This window comes from Hermetia illucens, chromosome 4 (genome assembly GCF_905115235.1).
Source record: "Hermetia illucens chromosome 4, iHerIll2.2.curated.20191125, whole genome shotgun sequence".
Lineage (NCBI taxonomy): Eukaryota > Metazoa > Arthropoda > Insecta > Diptera > Stratiomyidae > Hermetia > Hermetia illucens.
The window spans coordinates 33173127-33193086 of NC_051852.1; the positions used below are offsets into that span (position 1 = coordinate 33173127).

The 19960-nt window shown below is 40.4% G+C and overlaps 1 protein-coding gene across 1 annotated transcript; it reads right to left on the reverse strand.

The window, feature by feature from the left end:
• Window positions 1–254: 254 nt before the first annotated feature.
• Window positions 255–831, reverse strand: LOC119655435. The gene is made up of 2 exons (XM_038061328.1): window positions 686–831; window positions 255–597 (listed from the first exon to the last, which is right to left on the reverse strand). Exons 1-2 carry the CDS (start codon window positions 777–779, stop codon window positions 383–385), a joined length of 309 nt encoding a protein of 102 aa, XP_037917256.1. The 5' UTR covers window positions 780–831; the 3' UTR covers window positions 255–382.
• Window positions 832–19960: the final 19129 nt, after the last annotated feature.

Below are 19960 nucleotides of genomic sequence, written 5' to 3' on the forward strand. Positions count from 1 at the left end.
GAAGATAGTTTAAAGTCTGGACCATGTAGGTTCATATACATAGATAAATGCACTTGACTCAATTTTTTTCTTGCAAACACGTGTAGCGAACGTCTAAGGACTCCGAGAAGGTTAAGATTGTGAACGTCAATTCTCAAAAGGATGCATTACATATGTCACAAGCTTTGACAACGATACTTCCCCACCATGGACTTCTTTGATGTATCAAATTCTTTATTTTCAACTTTATGAATGAATCAGAAATTTGCAGGAAATTAAATATGTATCTATTTTATTTTTTTAATGATTTATGAAAATAAATTAACATTTTTAATATTTTACATTTTTATATGTACGAATAACTCAGCCTTCATAAAAATTTAAAATGAACTACCATCAAATACTAATAATGATCAAAAATTTCTGCAGTACTCCTCTGGATTATCTGCGAACACTGTGAGCATCTTCCACTTGCATTTCTTATGTAACCTTCTTTGCAAAAGCAACTACAGGAGCAGGTTTTTAGGTTCAACGAAGCTTGGCAAACTATCGGATTTTTACATTCAAATTCACACGCGCCAACCGGACCACATTTATATTCCTCCGTATCTGGGCATTCTGTTGCATAAAAGAAAAAATATCCAATAATTAAATAAGATAATATCAAAACTTGAAATATTTTGTATAAGAATATGAAAGGTCATACCAATTTTCTCTATACTACATCGGTCCAAGCAATTAACTGGGCCTTGCACTGCAATAAATGCAATTATAAAACTTAATACTGGAGCGGACTTCATTGTCGATTGAAACTAAAACGTGAACTAAAGATTGCAACCAATTTATAAAGTATCTACGTACGCTTTCAAAAAGTAGCGATACAAACAGACTCAGAAGATGAGTATTTCATTCATAACAATTGTTCAACGAGGATTGACGCAACTGAGTCTGCTTAGTAGTGCACGTAAATTTGGTGAATCTCCCCAAACTAGTTTGATGATGTTTACTCATCGACGGATTAACATATTTTTCCGCGGAAGAATTTTATATCTTTTGTCGATCACTGAATGAAATTCACCTGTAGCGTAAAAGTTTATATATATCCATGGATACGTTCCAAGCTACGCATCAACTGCATTTCTCGGCTATTATGCGTTGACTTAACTACTATTAATAAATGTAGATTGTGTAGTTAGGAGTTTCCCAATAGTAAGCGTTACATTATGATCTCCAATTTTGTATATTTTTTGAATTTAGATAGATTAGATAGATTTTCTTAAGAAGTGGAAGTCTTCAAAAAGTTAACCCCAGGATCCATGTGCCCTGAAAGGGTAGAATTTTTAACAGCTAAAATTACCTTTCGTCAAGTTGCGACTAAAATTTTCCCATCCAGCAACTTTCCGTACATATTTCAACGTGACATTTGTGTTCGGAAAACCCTTGGTTGGTTCTGCTGTGACTGTTCCTGAAAAGCTTAAACTCTAATATACTTTGTCCTTCACATTAGTAAAAGCGGCCATTAACTATCAGTGAGGCTCGTCGGTGACGCCTCAGCAGTCCGCGATTAATAGGCTGGAACGCGGATGGAATAAGGCTGACCTGTCAGTTCGGACTGGTTAGGTGACTGGTGATCAATTGGGAACTGATTCGGCTATCCGGCCGGCTGGAAAATAAATTAGGCAAACCAATAGGTGTGTGCGCAGATATATCGACAGTCGCCTCACAGGCCATTTAGGTAGTGAGTGGGAATTTCCTGCCCATTTTCATCGCTGCTAAACACCTTTTTGTAAATGCTCAAAGACAAAAATATTCCAAATTTGCGTCTCATGAGAGTTGAATTGCACTAGTAGTGCCGTCCAGTTAGTGGATTGTGACTGACGGGCCTACCGGATTATTGATGGCTTAAGGGGGTCATCCCGTGTGTCGGGTTGGAGAAAACGATTTTTTTTGCATGAATTGTTTCTATATATAGTGGAGAATATGTGGGCAAAGGGATTTACCGATATTCCGAGTCGTTCAGAAATTACAGTGTTAAACAGGTAAGGAGTTGGCAGCCGCGGCTAGAGTACTCGATGAGAAAGAGCATCGAATCTTTTTTTACCTGTTAGCTTTTTACCTGAGCCTTATAAATTCGAACACAGGTATAAATATAAAAAGATGCAAAACCAATCAATTGTCTAAACTTATTTGCTGTTTGGAATAAAAAGGACAATCCAGTTAGAGTGAGCACTGAAAGATTTTCAAGCTATACTCAGTTATATTTTGTTGTAAGTATTGTGCTGTTTGTGTGTTCAGTGATTTTTTTAAATGGATGGGAGATCACTTTAACGTTCAACGTCATGCTTGCACTAAAAAATGAGTATTCCATAAGAATCGATACTAATCAGAGAAGAAAAAGGACTTCGCATCAACATTAGCAAAGAAACTTTTAGTGAGCATGAACATGGATGTTCCAATTGCGGCAAGTTTTGTATATTGTATATTGGATTTTGCTGGAGTTTTCTCCGGTAATTCTGCAAATTTCTACAAATAATAAAATATACGTAGTAGTAAAAAAGGAAAGCGTAGGACATGTCGAGAAAAGCATGGGAACGCGGCTTAGAAATGCTAAGAAGACTCACAAAGGCATTGGTGGAAAAGGGGCCGGAAAACTTACTGATAAGGTTATTAACGACCTCACTACATTTTTTGGGCTAGCTATTCGTCGACACGCGAATTCGATAGAAGGAATGAAGCAAAAAACTTGGGCAACTTTCTTCCATAAATCTTCTACAGACGAAAATCCTCAGCATCAAAATTGTCCAGCAGGCGAGGACAGTTGGTGCAAATGGCGCAAAGCGGAAGCTAAAGGAGAACTGGATAGTTCCCACCACGAGAAGGCACCTTTGACTGAAGAAGTTCAAACAGTCATCAAACCAATCTACGAAGATTTGTCACGAGATGATCTCTTGAACAGATGTTTAGGAACAGAGACCTAAAATAACAATGAGTTGTTAAATGCATTGATCTGGATTTTCGCTCCTAAACACCTTCATTCTGGGGCCAAGGTCATAGAAATAGCCACTTTTTTTGGCTGTAATTATTTTCAATAAAAGATTCAATAACATTCTCAAAATCCTAGTGGCAATGGATTGTCAAGTTGGTCACATATGTCAGGTTTATGCCGACCGCCGTAATGAAGCGCGAATTTGGCGGTCCGAACGATGATCGACTGACCTCGCTAAAAGAGCCACAATTGAAACCAGAGAGCAACAATCGGCTTTACAAGACTTTTTTGAAGAAACGGAGGGTGCTCTCTATGGACCAGGTATGGCAGATTAATGGTGAGTTAAAATTTTACTATTGATAATCACATTTAAATTTTCAAATGCGTTTTTCTCGAAACAGCATCTTGAAAATCGGCTGCCACCATAGCTCAAAATCTATCCAACTAAACTCTTTGAAATTTTTGCGACTTCTTTAATACATATTTCTACGGTCCGCAAACTAGGATAATTGCAATCGGACGGGTCGTTTTTTTTTATTCATAAAAAAAGCCGTAAAAAAACACCAAAATCCAAAAAATTAAGTTTAAAAGCCCACCAAAAATATACCTTTTAATATTTTCTAATTATGCTAGTTTGCGGACCGTGGGATATTGTCCACATTAAAATGCCGTTTAGTTCTTTTTTCTCAGATAAACGCAGCGCCCTCCAGCGTGGCAGCAGAAAAACACCTTTTGTTGGAGATGGGTGCATAAATTGACACATATTCCAAAAACTAGCTATGATATCAAGCTGAAATCATTATTGCATATACTAGAGATATCAGTAAACATATGGTGAAAAAATCACGTTTCTATCTTTATCCAGCCCTCCAAAATAATTTTTCAAAAAAAGGCAAAACAACGGCCTTCACACGGGATGACCCCCTTAAGTCCTTCGGCTTTACAATTTTGAGGCGTCCCGTCTTAGGCACTTTTGATAACTGTCAATGTTTGGACTGAGTTTTTCTCATGTGATGATAATCCCCTAGTGTGCTTATTTGCATGTTCTTTGATAACCTAAGGCCGCGTTTCAAATGGGCCAGCGTCTACTACGCTTCTTAACACTTTGTTTTGAAAATATGGTACGATTCTCAAAATTGTTTCCTTCACAGCGCCCAAGAGAGATATGCGGTATATTTATATGGCCTTTAGAATCCACCTGCCAATTAGTAGCTTGTTGTCGATGATGAGCTGGAAATTCTCCCTCCCAGCCAGGACATCTGTCTGTATCAGGCATTTAACTTTGTGTGTATCTTTTGCAGCTGAACTTTATATCAAATGCCAGACCTATATATTTACCTTCATTCGTCAATCCGGTTGGAGCGGATGTGGTAGTCGAAGTGGTTACGGGTTAGCTTCTCGATCTTGTTATCCCTCGGCCATCCTGTATGACGATTACGAAACTGAACTCTCCAGTGAAACCTAAGACTATGCGGATGCTCTATACACCATAAAGAAGTGAACAGAAGATATAAAATTTGCACATAACATGTCTTGTCCGCTGCTCTTTCTTATTAGTGAAACTGATATAAGTCAATTTGATTTCACTTAGTTTAGTTTTGCCCTTCCCTGCTTCATTCAACCATGTGGACCTACAGTACAACAGTTGTATGTTTTTCTCAATTCAGGGGATGTTTCTGCGTATTTTACTCTCAATAGGCGCTCAGATGCATAACATTTTAGAATCTCAAACAATTTTTCCGGGGGGTAGCAAGCGGATTCTGCGTCGGAAGAGCTCCTCATCTTGGCAGTCAATCCTGTGAGATGTGAACCACTTTTGTGACATGCGACCTTGCATTATCGTGCTGGGAAATGACCTTGTCGTATGTATCCTTCTATTCTGGCGGTTTTTCTTCCAATGCATGGGTCAGACGCAATAGTTGCTGCAAATAAAGGTCTGCGGTCACTGTTGTACCAGGTTTGAAGACCGCATGGTTGATTGCTACCTTTTTACCATGGAGCTTCCTATTTGGCTGGGATGTTGATAGTTTGCCTCGTGAATTCCATGATTTTTGGTACTTTGGGTTGTGATGGTAGATTCACTATCCGATGCAGGAATTGCTTTCTTTCATGCTGTTCAAAAAGCCATTCGCAAGTCTGCAGAGGTCTTCCAATCGTACTCTCAAACAATTCCTGTGGCACCCATTTGCCTTCCTTCAAAATCTTTCCACGGCTCATAGATGATCGATCGACCCTGATGCGTTAGCAAGCTGTTGTTCCAATGCTGCTGGAAATTGTGCATCTTCGAACTTGTTCTTCGGTCATCCATTGTCTTTGTCAGTTCTTCTTTGACCCACAGAAACCACTTTTCGCACATGCGAACTGTTTAGGCACGATCTTCCCTGCTTTTACAAGCAGCCGATGCGATTCCAACGCACTTTTCTTCAAGAAAAAATAATGCAACACCACTTCCCGTGAAAAATTTTTTACAGACAAAAAACTTGACATTTTCAACAGGGTGGAAACATACTTTTTGGCACGATAAAGAAATAAAATTGACTGCATTCGATAACTGACACATATGCCTTTCGGATCCAGTATTCCGAAAGTAAAGTTCAAACTGGTTACAAAGATATTAGCATCTATCTGCAATGCGAACAGTCATTTTCACACAGCTAATAATTTATACAGCATACTTCGATGCCACACCTTATCGAATGCTTCCATCTCTTAAGAAGAAGTCATTCAAACAACTGCGCGGTAGCGGAGGATTGGAGATTGGGAAAAGATATAAATAGGGTATAATTGGAATTACTTCACTTTGCTAAATCCTGCTTAATCTTCTTAAATCTCATCATAGACCGCGCAAGAAAACGTATCCGATACAGCCAAAATACACAAAAAAAATTATCGCGTTGAGTAAAAAACCTCAGAAAAATGCTAGGACTTTCATCTCAGTCGGCGCAGCAGGATGGGCTCCGATCCTGGCAAGAAATAGGCAAAGATTCTTAGCACTTGGACGGCGCCAGGGTGTAAGTAATCCGGATCAATCGGAACTGCACTCTAAATACTGATATTGTTACCCTAAGTGGAAAAACGGAGAAACTCACAAGAGCCTTTCGGAAGAGACGCATTGATATTTGGACACTCAATACCGCGGTGCTAAAAGCTGCGACATAGATCGCGAATGCGATAAAAATGGCTATAAACTTCTCTATTTTGGAGACCTATGCGCGCAATATGGTATTTTCGTTACCATCTCTGGGGATTTTCATGTATCGTCATCTTAATAGTTACACCGGGGGTTTAAAGCATGCAATCAAGGCGGGGAACGCATAATTGATTTTTTTGGAAAATTACGACCTTGTGCTTGGCAATACATGTATTTAGGACATCCGCACAATCTCAGGTTTCAATAAGACTGCTTCAGCTTCATTATCAACACCCTTAATGTTGCGCAAGTGATAAACCTGCTCCAAAGATACAGCAGGAATACGAACATAAACGTCCATGGATCCGAACCCCACGTAACGAGCCCAAGAGTCTTACGCCGCAACTTTTCGCCGATCTGTAAAACTTTATCTTCTGCGCTTTCTTCAAGCGCTCTATTTTCCTGAAGAAAATCGCTTCGTCAAACTTATTAGCTGGCCATCTTTCAGCTCTCGTCCGGGACCATTTCATTCGTGAACCATGCATGATTTCAAAAATGATGGCCTGGTGGTCGCTATGTGTATATTCTTCAATGACATACCACTGGTCATCCTCAGCTAAAACATCGCTAACAAAAGTGACGGACCCCATTTTTCCCTTTGGGAAAGTGTTAGCAACTATAATACAAGATTCAGACGAGAAAGAGCTTCGAGTTATATACGTCCTTTGCGTTCGTTTCTCAGCTGCTCTTAGGGCTATGGTCGTTTGCATCCATTGCTAGCCTCTATACCAAAGAATGGAACTCCTCTCTCGTAAGGCTTGGGGTCGCATAACAGCTGTAAATAGATATTTCGCCTATTTTTATTCTTTTGAAGCCACTCTCGAGAATCTTCCTGGTTCCTCCTATGGCTCGATTTCCGCATGTACATACGCTGCTTTTCCGCTCTTATCCGCGACCCAAATTCCACTGTATAGATTTTTGTACTGCTCGCAAATAATAGCAACGTCGATTTTGTTGCTTGGCAATGGTTCAGGTTTAGCTGAAGGAACCTCATTTGCGCATAGTGTCGATCGCCTTCCTATACACAGGACATGTACTGCTGCCTGTGATACGGGCACTGTCAATGTCGTTTATTTGCCTGCAGAACAGACAAGTGGGTTTTTCTTCGCAGACTTTTGCATTGTGGCCTTTTTTCCCGCATTTACGGCACAGGTCATAGCTATAATGTATGCTAGTACAGTTTTTCCCCACGTGCCGAAATTCCAAACACCTAAAGCATCTTTTCAGAGTTATCTGCTTCCATGGTCGGCAGAGGTGTCTGTTTTGACTTTGCACGCATACCTAAGTTCGCTTCCTTTTGTTATTATTAGCGCATTGGACCGGCTTTTCTTCTGTAGCTTTTTCTTTTTTTCCATCGTAGTCCAAGTGGAACCTTGATTACAATTACCGTCTATTTGACTGTAATTGCGCGGTGCTTTTAGCGATTATTTATTTGAAATAATAAAACCCGAAACATCGGTATTTGCAAAATAAAATCCTCTACTAGCGAATAAAAAAAAACAAGTTTTATTATTTAAAATTACCATCTTTCGCCGGCCTGGTAATCTTTCGTATGCTTGCTTACTTTTTTACCGCGGAGGCGTTTTCTCAATTTTACATTTTTGGCTGCATTGAGGAGATTCCGCGTACCCATTAAACTCTCTCAGTCTTTTACAGAGCTCCAGAGTTTCCTAGTGTCCTAGTGTATATTATGCTGCAAGCATCCATAATAGTGAAGGGGCTGCCCCTAGATGGGAGCACTCTTGGCGTTAACTGCAATGCTGCAGTTTCTCTCTGTTTTTCACCTTCACTGCTCTCTTTTAGTCCCTCTCGTACTTCAAGATACGCAACTCTAATAGGAGGCACTTGGGTATTATGTCGAGCATTGACATTCTCCATAAAGTTCTTTATCATCGTCCCTAGCTTTGTTATTACCTTAGGCTCATTACTCGCATCCTTTACGTAGGGGCTGATTTAGGCCATAACATAGAGCATGATCTACCGAGTTTGGTAGAAATCGCACTATTACTAACGAAGTTGTAATACGTCAAAGTTGTCGCTTCTTTTGCAAATTCAAATCTATGAATGTCAATATCACCCGAAAGTCGATACTCTCACATAATATATATGCATATATAACGTGCTACGTATTAATGGGACAAATGCACACTCAAATATCTTTATATAAGAAATACATAAAACCTTTTGTACTTAAAGCGTGCAGCTCCGGTTTCCCGACTTGTTTACATTACTGCATTTCGTGTTTTGAGCCAATTACTAAAAATTATTGTAATATATTATTATTAACTTTATTTGGAAGGATATTGGTCTGGAGGGTATTTCGGAGGGTAATGGCAGCCTCTTGATTTTTGTCAGATTTTTCGGTTGGGTAGTTTCTGAGGATGGGTCCTTTAAAAAGATGATCACTTTCGACTTCTCGCACTCCCTATTTTTCCAACAAATGTCAAAACTAAGACCGGCTTTGGAAAGAATCGAGACCTTTCATTTGATACCCCAGATGACCACATTTGGTGAATTTTTTTGCATGTATGGGAACCCTCCTTATATTCGACGTAATGGATGTAACTCACTTTATGCGTGAGTGATTGCAGTTCCTACCTTTTCACCAAATTTGGTATCGATTGCTTTAACCGTCTCCGAGAAAAATGCGTGTGACAGACAGACAGACATACAGACGGACATACAGGCAGTAAACCAATTTTAGTAAGGTTTTGTTTTATACAAAACCTTAAAAATGGGCCTTTATAAGAATAGAATAAAAATATATCTGCTGCTTTCGTTTAGTAGGTAATGTAAGTGTAGCTTTTCAAGACTAAACGACAATAGTAAATAATTTTTGTTTGATTGGAACTCATGTCCTTTCAACTATACGATATCAAGAAAACGCTTCTCCTTTAAATACACGCTTGTGGCATGTAAATAAAATCTAGCTGCCTTAACCCTACAACCTACAAGTCCTGCTAAAGTTTTAACTAGTAAGATGAGTATATTTAAAGAAAAAATTTCCTTCTCTATTCGGCTGAACCTTATGGCACCAAACTCAAGATTACTATTGCTATTCATTTATTTGCATTAATAAAAATGGTTACCAATTCAGTTTTCAATAAAAAAATCAAAATTGTATATCTTCAACTGTCTAAAAATGCATGACATTGTAACGAATATCTTAAATAAATAATTTTGTCATCCCTTGCGTTCCTCTATTTTTTGACAGCCTGATTTAAAATCCAAATCTTTTTTTGGCTGAAAATTAAGACCGAGAAAGTTTAATCCAAAATAAGAATATCTCCCACTTCAGTACCTCCATTCCATCCCTTATAATACCAAAACACATAACTCGTCGAAAGATAAAAGAAACCAGTTATGCATTATCCTTCTATCTCTGTCTAATTACACCGCTAGTCTCAGGATTAGTTGAACTTTTCAATGTCAATTGATCCAATTTCCTCAAATTTAGCTTATATTACTTTCTTATGAAAACATTGCCCCTCATAACGGGAAAACACATTTTCCCGTCATTCTATTGCAAGGAAAATCATCAGCAATAAATTCGAAATCAGGTTGCATTCTTGACTATGTATCGTATGTAAACAAACCCTCTCCATATACATAGTTTCATAGCTATGTACATAGCCAAGAAGGGGAGCACTATGAAAAGAGGAGATTTTTCGAAAATCGTAAAATATTTTACCAGAAAATTCCCCAACTTGAAGGGGATGCTTTCAATTCAGCGGGACTTCTTGTTAAATACATAGAACAAGTTCGAAATGAGAGGAGAAAAGATAAACTACCCCTAACAGAAACTCACCACACTTGTTTATCAGTTAGAGGGAAAATTTTCGAAGCGATAGATGTTGGGATCTTCGAATTTTTCTCGATGTTCTATTGTTTACGAAAATCTAACTTTGCCAGGTAGAGAGTTTTCACGATTGAGATAATATGTCAAGTAGTATTTTCCTTACAAAACTATGGAAAAAATTGATATGTTTTCGAGACCAACATGATGGAACCGTTCAAATTAATTTACTTTAAGTTAAACTCTTGTTCTGTACTTCTTACGGATATATCTCTTCTATCCAATGAATTAACCTTTTTTTGAAAAGGCAAGACTGAAATTATGCCTAATTAATTGTGATGGTCTTCAGAAAACCGATTTGACAGATACTTAATCAACAAATTTTTTTTCACCGGATAATTCCCAACACGTTTCGTATCTTCAACGCCTAATAAAGCTAGCAATTGACAGTATTCATATTTCTCCACGACTAATCTGGGAATTCCTTGAGAGTGCAACCAAATTTATTTCAGGATTAGGGGTCTCAACTTGATAGCCTTGTTACAACTATGTTTATAATGAATTAATAAAGATGAGTAAAGAGTGTCATTCTATGTGGAGCCCCTTTTTTTGAAGAATTGAGTAAAGATGCAAAAACGAAATTTTCACCAAAAATTTATTAATATCTTGAGGACACCTAATGTTGCCAACCCGATTTCATAGTTCATTTTTGAAGTACAGGGCAACTTATACACTCATTTCTAAAAAAATGTGTTTTTTCGGGTGCCACGCTAGAGGAGGACGTTCTGGTCATCTTAAGGAAAAACATAAACGGTATTTTAACTTATGGAGGATATGTCGATTCGCAAACTAGGATTATTGAAAGGTAAATTTTTGATGCCATGGTAAAATTTTTGTTGTAATTTTTGATGTTTTTTTATGGCTTCTATTTTCGACAAAAATGCATTTTTTTGTGAAAAAAAATAGACGCCTTTGAATCATTCAAAATATTGTCCATCGCTAGCTTCAACTTTTCCCAATCTTTATGGCAGAGCTTAAATACCGTTACGATAAAAACGTTCGTCTCATTAGGCTATCCACGTTTTCGATGTCTTCATATGAGCGAAACTGCTGATCAGACGACACACAATCTAGAGAATATAACGGCTGGGGTAGGACTCCCCATTTCAGCGTCTCTTTGTGGGTTTTAACAGCTTTGGTAAGAAAGAGCGCAGGGCTCCACTCGATCACATCAATTGAAGTCGATACCGTTCCCTGGTGAAAGTTTCGTTCGGTTTCAACAGCTCAAAATGAATAACACCGAACTAGTCTCTCCTAATAAACAACATAACCTTCGAAGCGTGCATACTCGGCCGAGCCAAAGACATGCAAGCATGGCCGGGCAGCCCCAATGACTATCTTGTCTTTGGGCTCTTGCAATGAGTCACCCGTCGCGATGCGATGAAGAAACCTCTTCCTTTCATCCCGCTGGAGCAGTTGTTCACGAGTAAAAAAAAACGGCGCTCAACGTCATTGGCTTCAAATCGTAAAGAATACAAGTTTCTTCCTTTTTAATCATTCCCAAGACTTGCAATCACGTGCAAATAGCTTGGCGGGTAACTCCAAATACCGAGCATGCTATTCCTACGTTTGGTACGGATCCTCATCGAGCAATTCCTACGATTTCGCGCCTTGGAAAGTTTTGGACCTACCTTCACGTAGACAGCCCTCAACCTCGAAATTACCGTCTTTAAAGCGACGGAATACGGCAGGTTGTTTCACTTAGAGCAACATTTCCGTAAACTTTTTTCAACTCTCGACGCACTTCAGCCACCGTTTTCTTTGGATAAAGTAAGAATTTTCATACAACTAAAAGTATATGATACCTCAATAAAATCACTAATGAATAAGTCGTTAAAATTTCAGGGAAACTTCTGTGAATAAATTTTGAGCTGTGGTGTCATCCGATTTGCAACAAGCAGTTTCGAGAAAAGGCATTACAAAAATTAAAATGTGATTAAAAAAAACTATGACTTGCTATACTTGGTCAATAAACCATTAGTTTCTTCAAAAAATTCATGTAAAGCCCATTATTACTCCTTTGCTTCATTCCTCGCTCTTTTAGCGAATCATTTGACCTGACCATCTTTCGGACCGGTAAATACCCGCTTCACTACGGCAATCGACATAAACCCAATAGTTAGGAATATCGAAAAATCACTTTGCCTAAAAGTTATACACTATATCTAGACATAATTGATGACAAAAAAGCCAAGCCGATTTCGGTGACCCGACACACGGGATGACCCCCTTAAAAAGGGAAACGATAAGCCAACTTTTTATATACTTTTCTTGTGACATAAAACTTTTTCGAGCTTATAAACCTTAAGTAATAAAAACAGTTTAAGATGCATCCAAATAAAACACTTTAACGTAAAAATCGAAATCTTCCATTTGTCTCCTATAAAAGAGGAGAGGAGCGACTTGAACAATGCTTGCCAAATTTAACGAATTAATGTACTCCTTTAGTGATAGCTAAGAGTTGCTCTAATCCTAGTGCCAAAAGCTAGTTGACGGTTTGAACTTTTTTAATTCTAATAATTAAAGCATCTTATATCTGAGCTAAGGCTATGTTCTCGTTCTAGCATTACGGTCCATTTCGAATTTTGCATTTTCAATGCGTTGCCTCCGATCACCTTATACTTGCAGTGGCGGAAAAAAATGTGCTCAAACTTGTCAAAAGTGTTTTTCGTTCAACGAATATATAACGAATATCATCAACGGCGGAACCACGGGTATTTGGTCTAGGCCTGCCTTAATAAGGAACTCCAACCATCCCGGTTTCGTGCCGAGGTCCACCAATTCGATATCCCCAAAAACTATCTGGCGTCCTGACCAACGCCATCACTCCACCTCAGGCAGGGTTTGCCTCGTCTTCTTTTTTCTACCATAGATATTGCCCTTATAAACTTTCCGAACTGGATCATCCATATTGATTAAGTGACCCGCATACCACAGCCTGTTCAGCCGGATTTTATCCACATCCTGACGATCGTAGTACCGCTCATAGATTTCACCGGCTACGGAGTCGTCCATCCTCATGTAGGGAGACAAAAATTCTTCTTCTCTCGAACGCGGCCAAGAGTTTTTTTCTTGTAAGAACCCAAGTCTCCGAGGAATACATAAGGACTGGCAAGATTCTTTCCTTGTACAGTAAGAGCTTTGACCCTATAGTGAGACGTTTCGAAGCAGTTTTTGTAAACTGAAATAGGCTCTCTTGGCAGCCAACAACCGTGCGCGGATTTCATCATTGTAGCTGTTATCGGTTGTGATTTTCGACCCTAGATAGGAAAAAAGTTCAACGGTCTCAAAGTTATAGTCTTTTACCTTCATTGTTTTCGTTTGACCAATGCGATTCGATGTTGTTCGTTCTTTCGGTTTTGGCGCAAACGTTGCCACCATATACTTCGTCTTGTCTTCGTTAATGTGCAGCCGAAGATCTCTCGTAGCCTGCTCGATCTGGATGAAGGTAGACTGTGCATCTTGGGTTGTTCTTTCAATGATGTCAATATCGTCAGCGTAGGCCAGTAGTTGGGTGGAATTGAAGAGGATGGTGCCTCTAGCATTAAAATCGGCATCGCGAATCACTTCCCCAGGGCCAGGTTAAAGAGGACGCGTCTTAGACAGTTGTTGATGTTGAATGGTCTCCAGAGTGATCCTGCTGCTTTTATCTAGCCTCGCACATTGGTCAGGGTCAGCCTAGTCAGCCTTATCAATTTCGTCAGTATACCGAATTCTCGCATGGCCGTGTACAGTTTTACCTTTGTTATGCTGTCATGGGCGGCTTTGAGGTCGATGAAAAGATAGTCCATATTCCAACAATTTTTCCATCGCCTGCCGCCCAGAGAAAATCTGATCTGTTGCTGATTTGCCTGTAGTCAAGCTTTTTTGATATGGCTATCCGGCCTAGCAAGATAGCGGAGAATATCTTATAGATGGTAATCAGCAACGTGAAACCTCTATAATTGCTGCACTGCGTGATATCTCCCTTTTTGTGTGTGGGACAGTCGGCAGGCATTGATTCGCTGTCCCATACTTTGAGCATAATGAATCGTTTGATGTAATTGGTCGTCTCCATATTTAACCAATTCCCCAGCAATTCCATCGGCTCCTGGCGACTTATGGTTTTTAAGCCGATAAATTGCGCGGACTGCTTCTTTTATGCTTGGTGGTGGCAGCATTTGTCCATCGTTTTCAGTTGGCGGGGCCTCCAACACGCCGAGATTTTGGCTGTGGAGTAGTTCATCAAGATACGCAACCCATCGCTCCAATATGCCCATTCTGTCGGAAATCAGATTTCCCTCTTTGTCTCGGCAGGGTGAGCATCAAGTTTCATAGGGCTTCATCCTGTTGACTTGTTGGTTAAACTTCCGCGCCTGGTGTAGTTGCTCCCTGTACTTTTCTAGTTCACAGACTAGCTGGTTCTTCCATGCTTCCTTTTTCCGCCTGTGTCGTTTCTCCGCTCGACGGAGTTCATAATAAGTCTCTATGCGTGCACGCGTTCTTTGGGAATGTAACATTATTCGGTATGCGGCATTCTTCCATTCCGTTGCTAGTTTACATTCATCGTCAAACCCGTCGTTCCGACTTTTCTTGCGGCTGGGACCAAGTATATTTGTAGCCGTATTTATAATAACGTTCTTCAGGCGGTTGTGAAGATCATTTGTTGATGCTTCTTCTCCAGGACATCTGTTAGCTACGGTTATTGTGGCATCTATTTCCCCTTATAGGTGTTGCGGAGAACTGTGTCGTTAATGGCTGTAGGTGGTGTCGTAATTCAAGCTCGGAGCACTATGCCAGCGAGATAGTGGTCTGAGTCGATATTGGTCCCCCTATATATTCTGACATTCATCAAGGCTGAGAGGTGGCGGCATTCGATCGCACCTCCCTCTTTTGTATACGCAATAAATACTTGAGGGCGTTCACTCGTGTTGGGTGCAGTAATTCTGAAAATGTTTGGGTGCAAAATAAAAAGGTAAAATAATTCTGAAACGGGTCGAAGAACAGCTAAAAACATAATCATTAAAAAGCTAGCTGACTCTGATTTGACTGCTCCTATACTCACCACAATAATACTGTACGTTTCATTTTGGAGCAAAATTCGAGAAAGCTTTACGTAGCAGGGGAGAATAGCTGTAGTTCACCGCAACGTCTCAGAGGGTAAGTGTAGCCTTGCAGATTGCTCATTGAGGAAGTTATCACCACATCTGGCAGTTGGGTGTAAAATGCAAACCCATCACGAATTACCGGCCCAAATTGTCTAACTTGCTGATTGGGTCGAGTTTCTCTAGCTCACAGCACAGGCGTTGAAACCGCTAATCATGAGACGGTTCAACATCTCGGCGCCATCAGGACCAGCTACAATCAGCAGATGAAGTGGACTGAGGGTTTAAACGTCATTACTTTCGACTCCTACTACAAAATAAGAACGGCGGGGCAGGTACAACACCCTACCGCAATACGCGCAATTTATTATGTACCGGGTCTTAGACCCCTGTCGCTTTATTACTTGCAGCGGCACAATTCTGTCCGTCAGAGAGCGTGTTCGACTTGAAGTCATCGCAGAAACTGGTAACCAAGAGTCGATGTTCGCAGAGGAGGCAGCATCAACAACACTGCACCCCATTGTGAGCAACAGTTTCCGTACTCGCCGAAGCACTCTTCTTCACTATCTGGTGGAAATCTCTGCTGAGGTTGGGGATAAATTCTAAAGAATTGAATCGTCTCACAAACTTCTGGTATAAACGCTGGCGAACGCGGTCAATTGACACATAGCATAAATCAAGTCCAGCCATTCCAGTTGGCTGGAAGAATTTCCATCCTTTCTCACTGCGAGGATTATCTACCTTGTCCCTAAGAAGGAAACGGTACAGATACAGATACAAGGCCGATTACTTGCTTATCAACCCTCTACAAATTCATAATATCCATTATTAGCGTAATGGTCAATGCTACCGTATCAGAAAAGTAGAAGGACTTCCTAGTTGGATCAAGAGATTGCAAAGAGCAACTCATTATCCATTTGGTAGTTGTAAGACAGACGACTAGAGGCCAAAGAAATCTCTTTAGTTGCTATGTCGATTATGCCAAAACTGTTGACAGTGCCCTGCACACCTACGTGTTCTGCCTGCAGTTTTAAGCGGCAGTCATGGAACCGCCTTATCATTGCATTCATCTGGAAGCACCAACATCTCAGAGCTTGTCCATATACAGAGAAGCATCTTCCAGGGGGAATCTTTAAATCCCCTCTGGCTTGGCATGGCACTGAACCATGCATGGCTACTAAATGATATTAGAGGGCTTGGTTTGGCAATCAAATATGATCTGTTGCGAATAGTAGACATGTTCAGCCGTGGTATTCGTATGGAGTGTCGAATCCAAGCCATCTGGAAAAGTTATCACGAATCACATGCCGGACATAGCATTGGTGACCTCCACATCCAAGCTATCGCCGAGGCAAACTTCTACATATACCTAGGAATTCTACAACGAACCCATGCTAGGGTTAATGATCTGAAGGATGAGCTGCTATCCGAATTTTTACGACGTGTGAAGCTGATATTGAAATCGCATCGCTCGGGGAAGAATAAAATAAGCACACTGAACATATTCGCTATCCCTTCATTGGTTTATGAGTTCGGAATATTACCGTGGACGAAGACCAATCTGGAATACGTCTAGTGGCGGATACGGACTACTATTCCACATTTCACTTTCCATACTCTGCATGAAGCGGATGAATGCCTCGTAACTTCGTAAACAGGAGCGTGGTTGACGTCGACGCCAAGTCGACTCGCTAGGCGCTTTCTACAGCACAGAGCAAGCGAATCCCTTGCGGCTGTTTGTAAGGCAAACTGTGGGTAGACTAAACTTAACTTGAAGGATCTATCTTTCAATCCTCTGAGTGAGGTGAAGTTGGGCCTGAGGCGGATGGATAAATGGCGGGCGAAGCGAATGCACGGCAAATACGTGAGTTGCCTTTGGCAGCCATTTGTCGATTTGCATTTGTCACAGATGGCTGTGTGCTGGAAAGCTCCGTGATAAGACGGAGGGATTTATATGTGTCATTCAGGATGGGCCAGGTTGTCAGTCAAGCCTAAAAAATTATAGAGCGAGCTAATATATAATGAGAGAGCGGATGGAGAAAGACCAGCGCTGTGTGGTTCGGACTACGTTGAAAACGTTGGACCACTTCTGGTTGCACTGTCATGGCACCGGTATAATACACAAACAGGCACAACTTTGCATGTAAGGTGATCCACCAAAACCTTGAATGCGAGATCGGGCTGATTACGGGTGCATTTCCGGTTTACCGGTATAAGCTACAAGCAGTACTCTATATGACCGCAATCACGCATACCCCATACAACGAGCCTGACGTGCTGATAGTTGATAGGACCTCTGCGTATATTGTTGCTATCGCCTATAAAAGCAATATTGAACGGAAATACGTGGAGACGAAGGCGAATTATGAGCCAAAGGGGCGGGAATTCCTATAATATTATTGGCTACAGATTTTGTACATAAATCTCTTGAGGCTTCCCAAGATGTCTTTGAATTTTCACACAGTGGCATTTGCCAAAATTATGGCAAGTCGGAAATAATAATAATAAAAAGAGGCCTTATGGCCCAAAAGGGAGTATATAGGAGATATTTTTCCGTCCCAGATAACTCTTCCTATTATTCTGTTAAGGGAAAGTCGCACCCCGTCCTTGAAGAACTCTTCCTAAGACAGCTCAACTCTTTCCAGGTTTTTTAATACACCTCGAGTCCGCATTTGACTTCTAATTTTGCTGCACCGGTTACGGCGAAGACACACAATCTTCATTAATTGTGTGGTCATGGTTTTCATTTTTCCAAATAATCTTTATCTAAATATGTTAGCATTTGGAATAGTTATGCCTCTTTATGCCCGAGTTTTGCCTCACATCATCAAGTTTTCATTCTAAGGTCTAGGTGGTCTCATGTTCCTGTGCCCCTACATTAATATTCTGACACCACACCAGACAGGATCTTGGATATTTATATAATAGTATGGAGGGCTTGCGAAAACTTTGGACTTTTGATTTTGGGTAGCGGAGAATGGTGAATGCAAGAGGAATAACGTAGAATCAAAGGTTTTATCCGATATCGATTGGCTTCATATTTCTCAGAAATCGGCTGTCGACATATGAGGTGCTCAAAGATGGCGATGAGGAAGACGGGGCGGCAACCCTGTCGGCCAAACCAAAACCAAGTGGCCGTGGAGAACCTCCATAGTGGTGGCACCGGAAGACGCTGTATCGCATTAGCTTGCCGACTGTGATGCAGTAGGCAAATGCTCCAAAGGCCTAATCAGGGCGATCAGACCCGAGTCTACACGGGGACTCATCTGAAGTGGCAACGAAACCTTACCAGGGGTATACTGGAACCATGGGAACCGGGATAGCCCCTGGACTCTCATACTTCGGGAGAATTTCTGTTGTATGTGAGTACAGCTCGATTGTTTGCGGTTGGCCCCCTAGTGGGAGCTTCTGAGGGTTGTGGTGGCGTTCAAGCGAACAGAGACCTTCGGGCCTCAGCGTGGTGTTGCGTTTCAGCACGGGTGCCATACTCCTTAGTTCGGTAGAGATTTAGGTAGGTCTTGCATCCACCAGTATGAATACTGAGCCATGCACTTGGTATAGACTGGTATCGTCGTAGCTTTCTTCAGCAGGGCTCTGATTTTGGTCACAAAATCGATCCATGTCTTAAGAAGACCGTGGGATTAAGTTTACACAACAGGTACTCACGTTAAACCCAAAGGACTGACTGTCGACATATGAAAATCAAAAATTCTCTTCATGCATATCAGTTTCCTTTCCTTTCATAGCAAGTAAACAAAGAACCGCCTCTGTCCTCTACGAAAACATCTTCACATTATGGGAGCCAATTATAGGCTCTCCAAAAAAGGATGAAGCAGACTCCGTCCGCATATTGAACTACAACGCTTTCGCAGTGGTGCAACAAACCCTGAGCAAGGGCTTGATCAGGAGTAGCTGAGTGATTATCTACTTAGCCTTGCCACTGGGACGGAACCTTTTAGATAAATTAATTGTAGCAGAACATACAATAAGCAGTATAGAATAATAACACCAACGCAGACCCATCCATCCATCCATCCAAAAGAAAGAAACCTTTCTAAATTTATTTCAAGAATAAAATTGCAATTGGCCTAAGAGACTACCTATTATTTCTGATATACGACCTTTCTCTTAAACAGAAAATATCTTACGCCAAATTCAAAAGATGTCTATCAAGCGTCCATAAATTTCCACGATCATATGCATATTGAAACTACAAACCCACTAAGCAGCCATAGCAAAACTAAGTAAGAAATTAATATGCAATACCTTCCATTAGGAGGAAGCAATTTAAGCAGCTACGACAAGAAAAAACTAAATAAAACGAAAATAACTAGGAGAGAAATCAAATATTATTATTACTCCCCTGAATAGCCATAATGACTCAAATGGTAAGTTCGGATATTTCCCTTTTTCTATTATTTTCGCGTTTAATTACGAATGAATTCTGTTATCTCAAAATACCCCCAGTAAGGTAAAAATCGTTAAACCCTTGATTTTGAACGAACACCTAACCCTCAACTAAACTGTTCCTAACAAGCTGGTGAAAAGGAATAACTCTCAACCATTTGCAACGCTACTCTCGCCATAAAATCCAAGCAAGGACACGAAATCGGTCACATTGAATTCGGTAAATCAACGAATTGGCCAAATATTTACCACCCATTAAATCTGCATTTCCGAATTAATTAGCGCATAAAATATCATAGCAAACACATACCGAAAATCAACACGAAACAAATCATAACAATTTTTTTTTCGTCTCTTCGAAAACTAGCAAGGACCAAGTCTAATGTCGTAAAGCAAAAGTAAAATCAGGTGAAACTTATAACTAGCGGGTGGTAACAGCTCCGTTTCGGTTCGTTGGC

What these genes read in the sequence shown, in the direction of transcription:
- LOC119655435 (XM_038061328.1), bottom strand. Translation starts at nt 779, where the DNA reads ATGAAGTCCGCTCCAGTATTAAGTTTTATAATTGCATTTATTGCAGTG. An exon ending in ATGTAGTATAGAGAAAATTG is followed by an intron (nt 598 to 685) that starts GTATGACCTTTC and finishes TTTATGCAACAG; the next exon opens with AATGCCCAGATACGGAGGAA.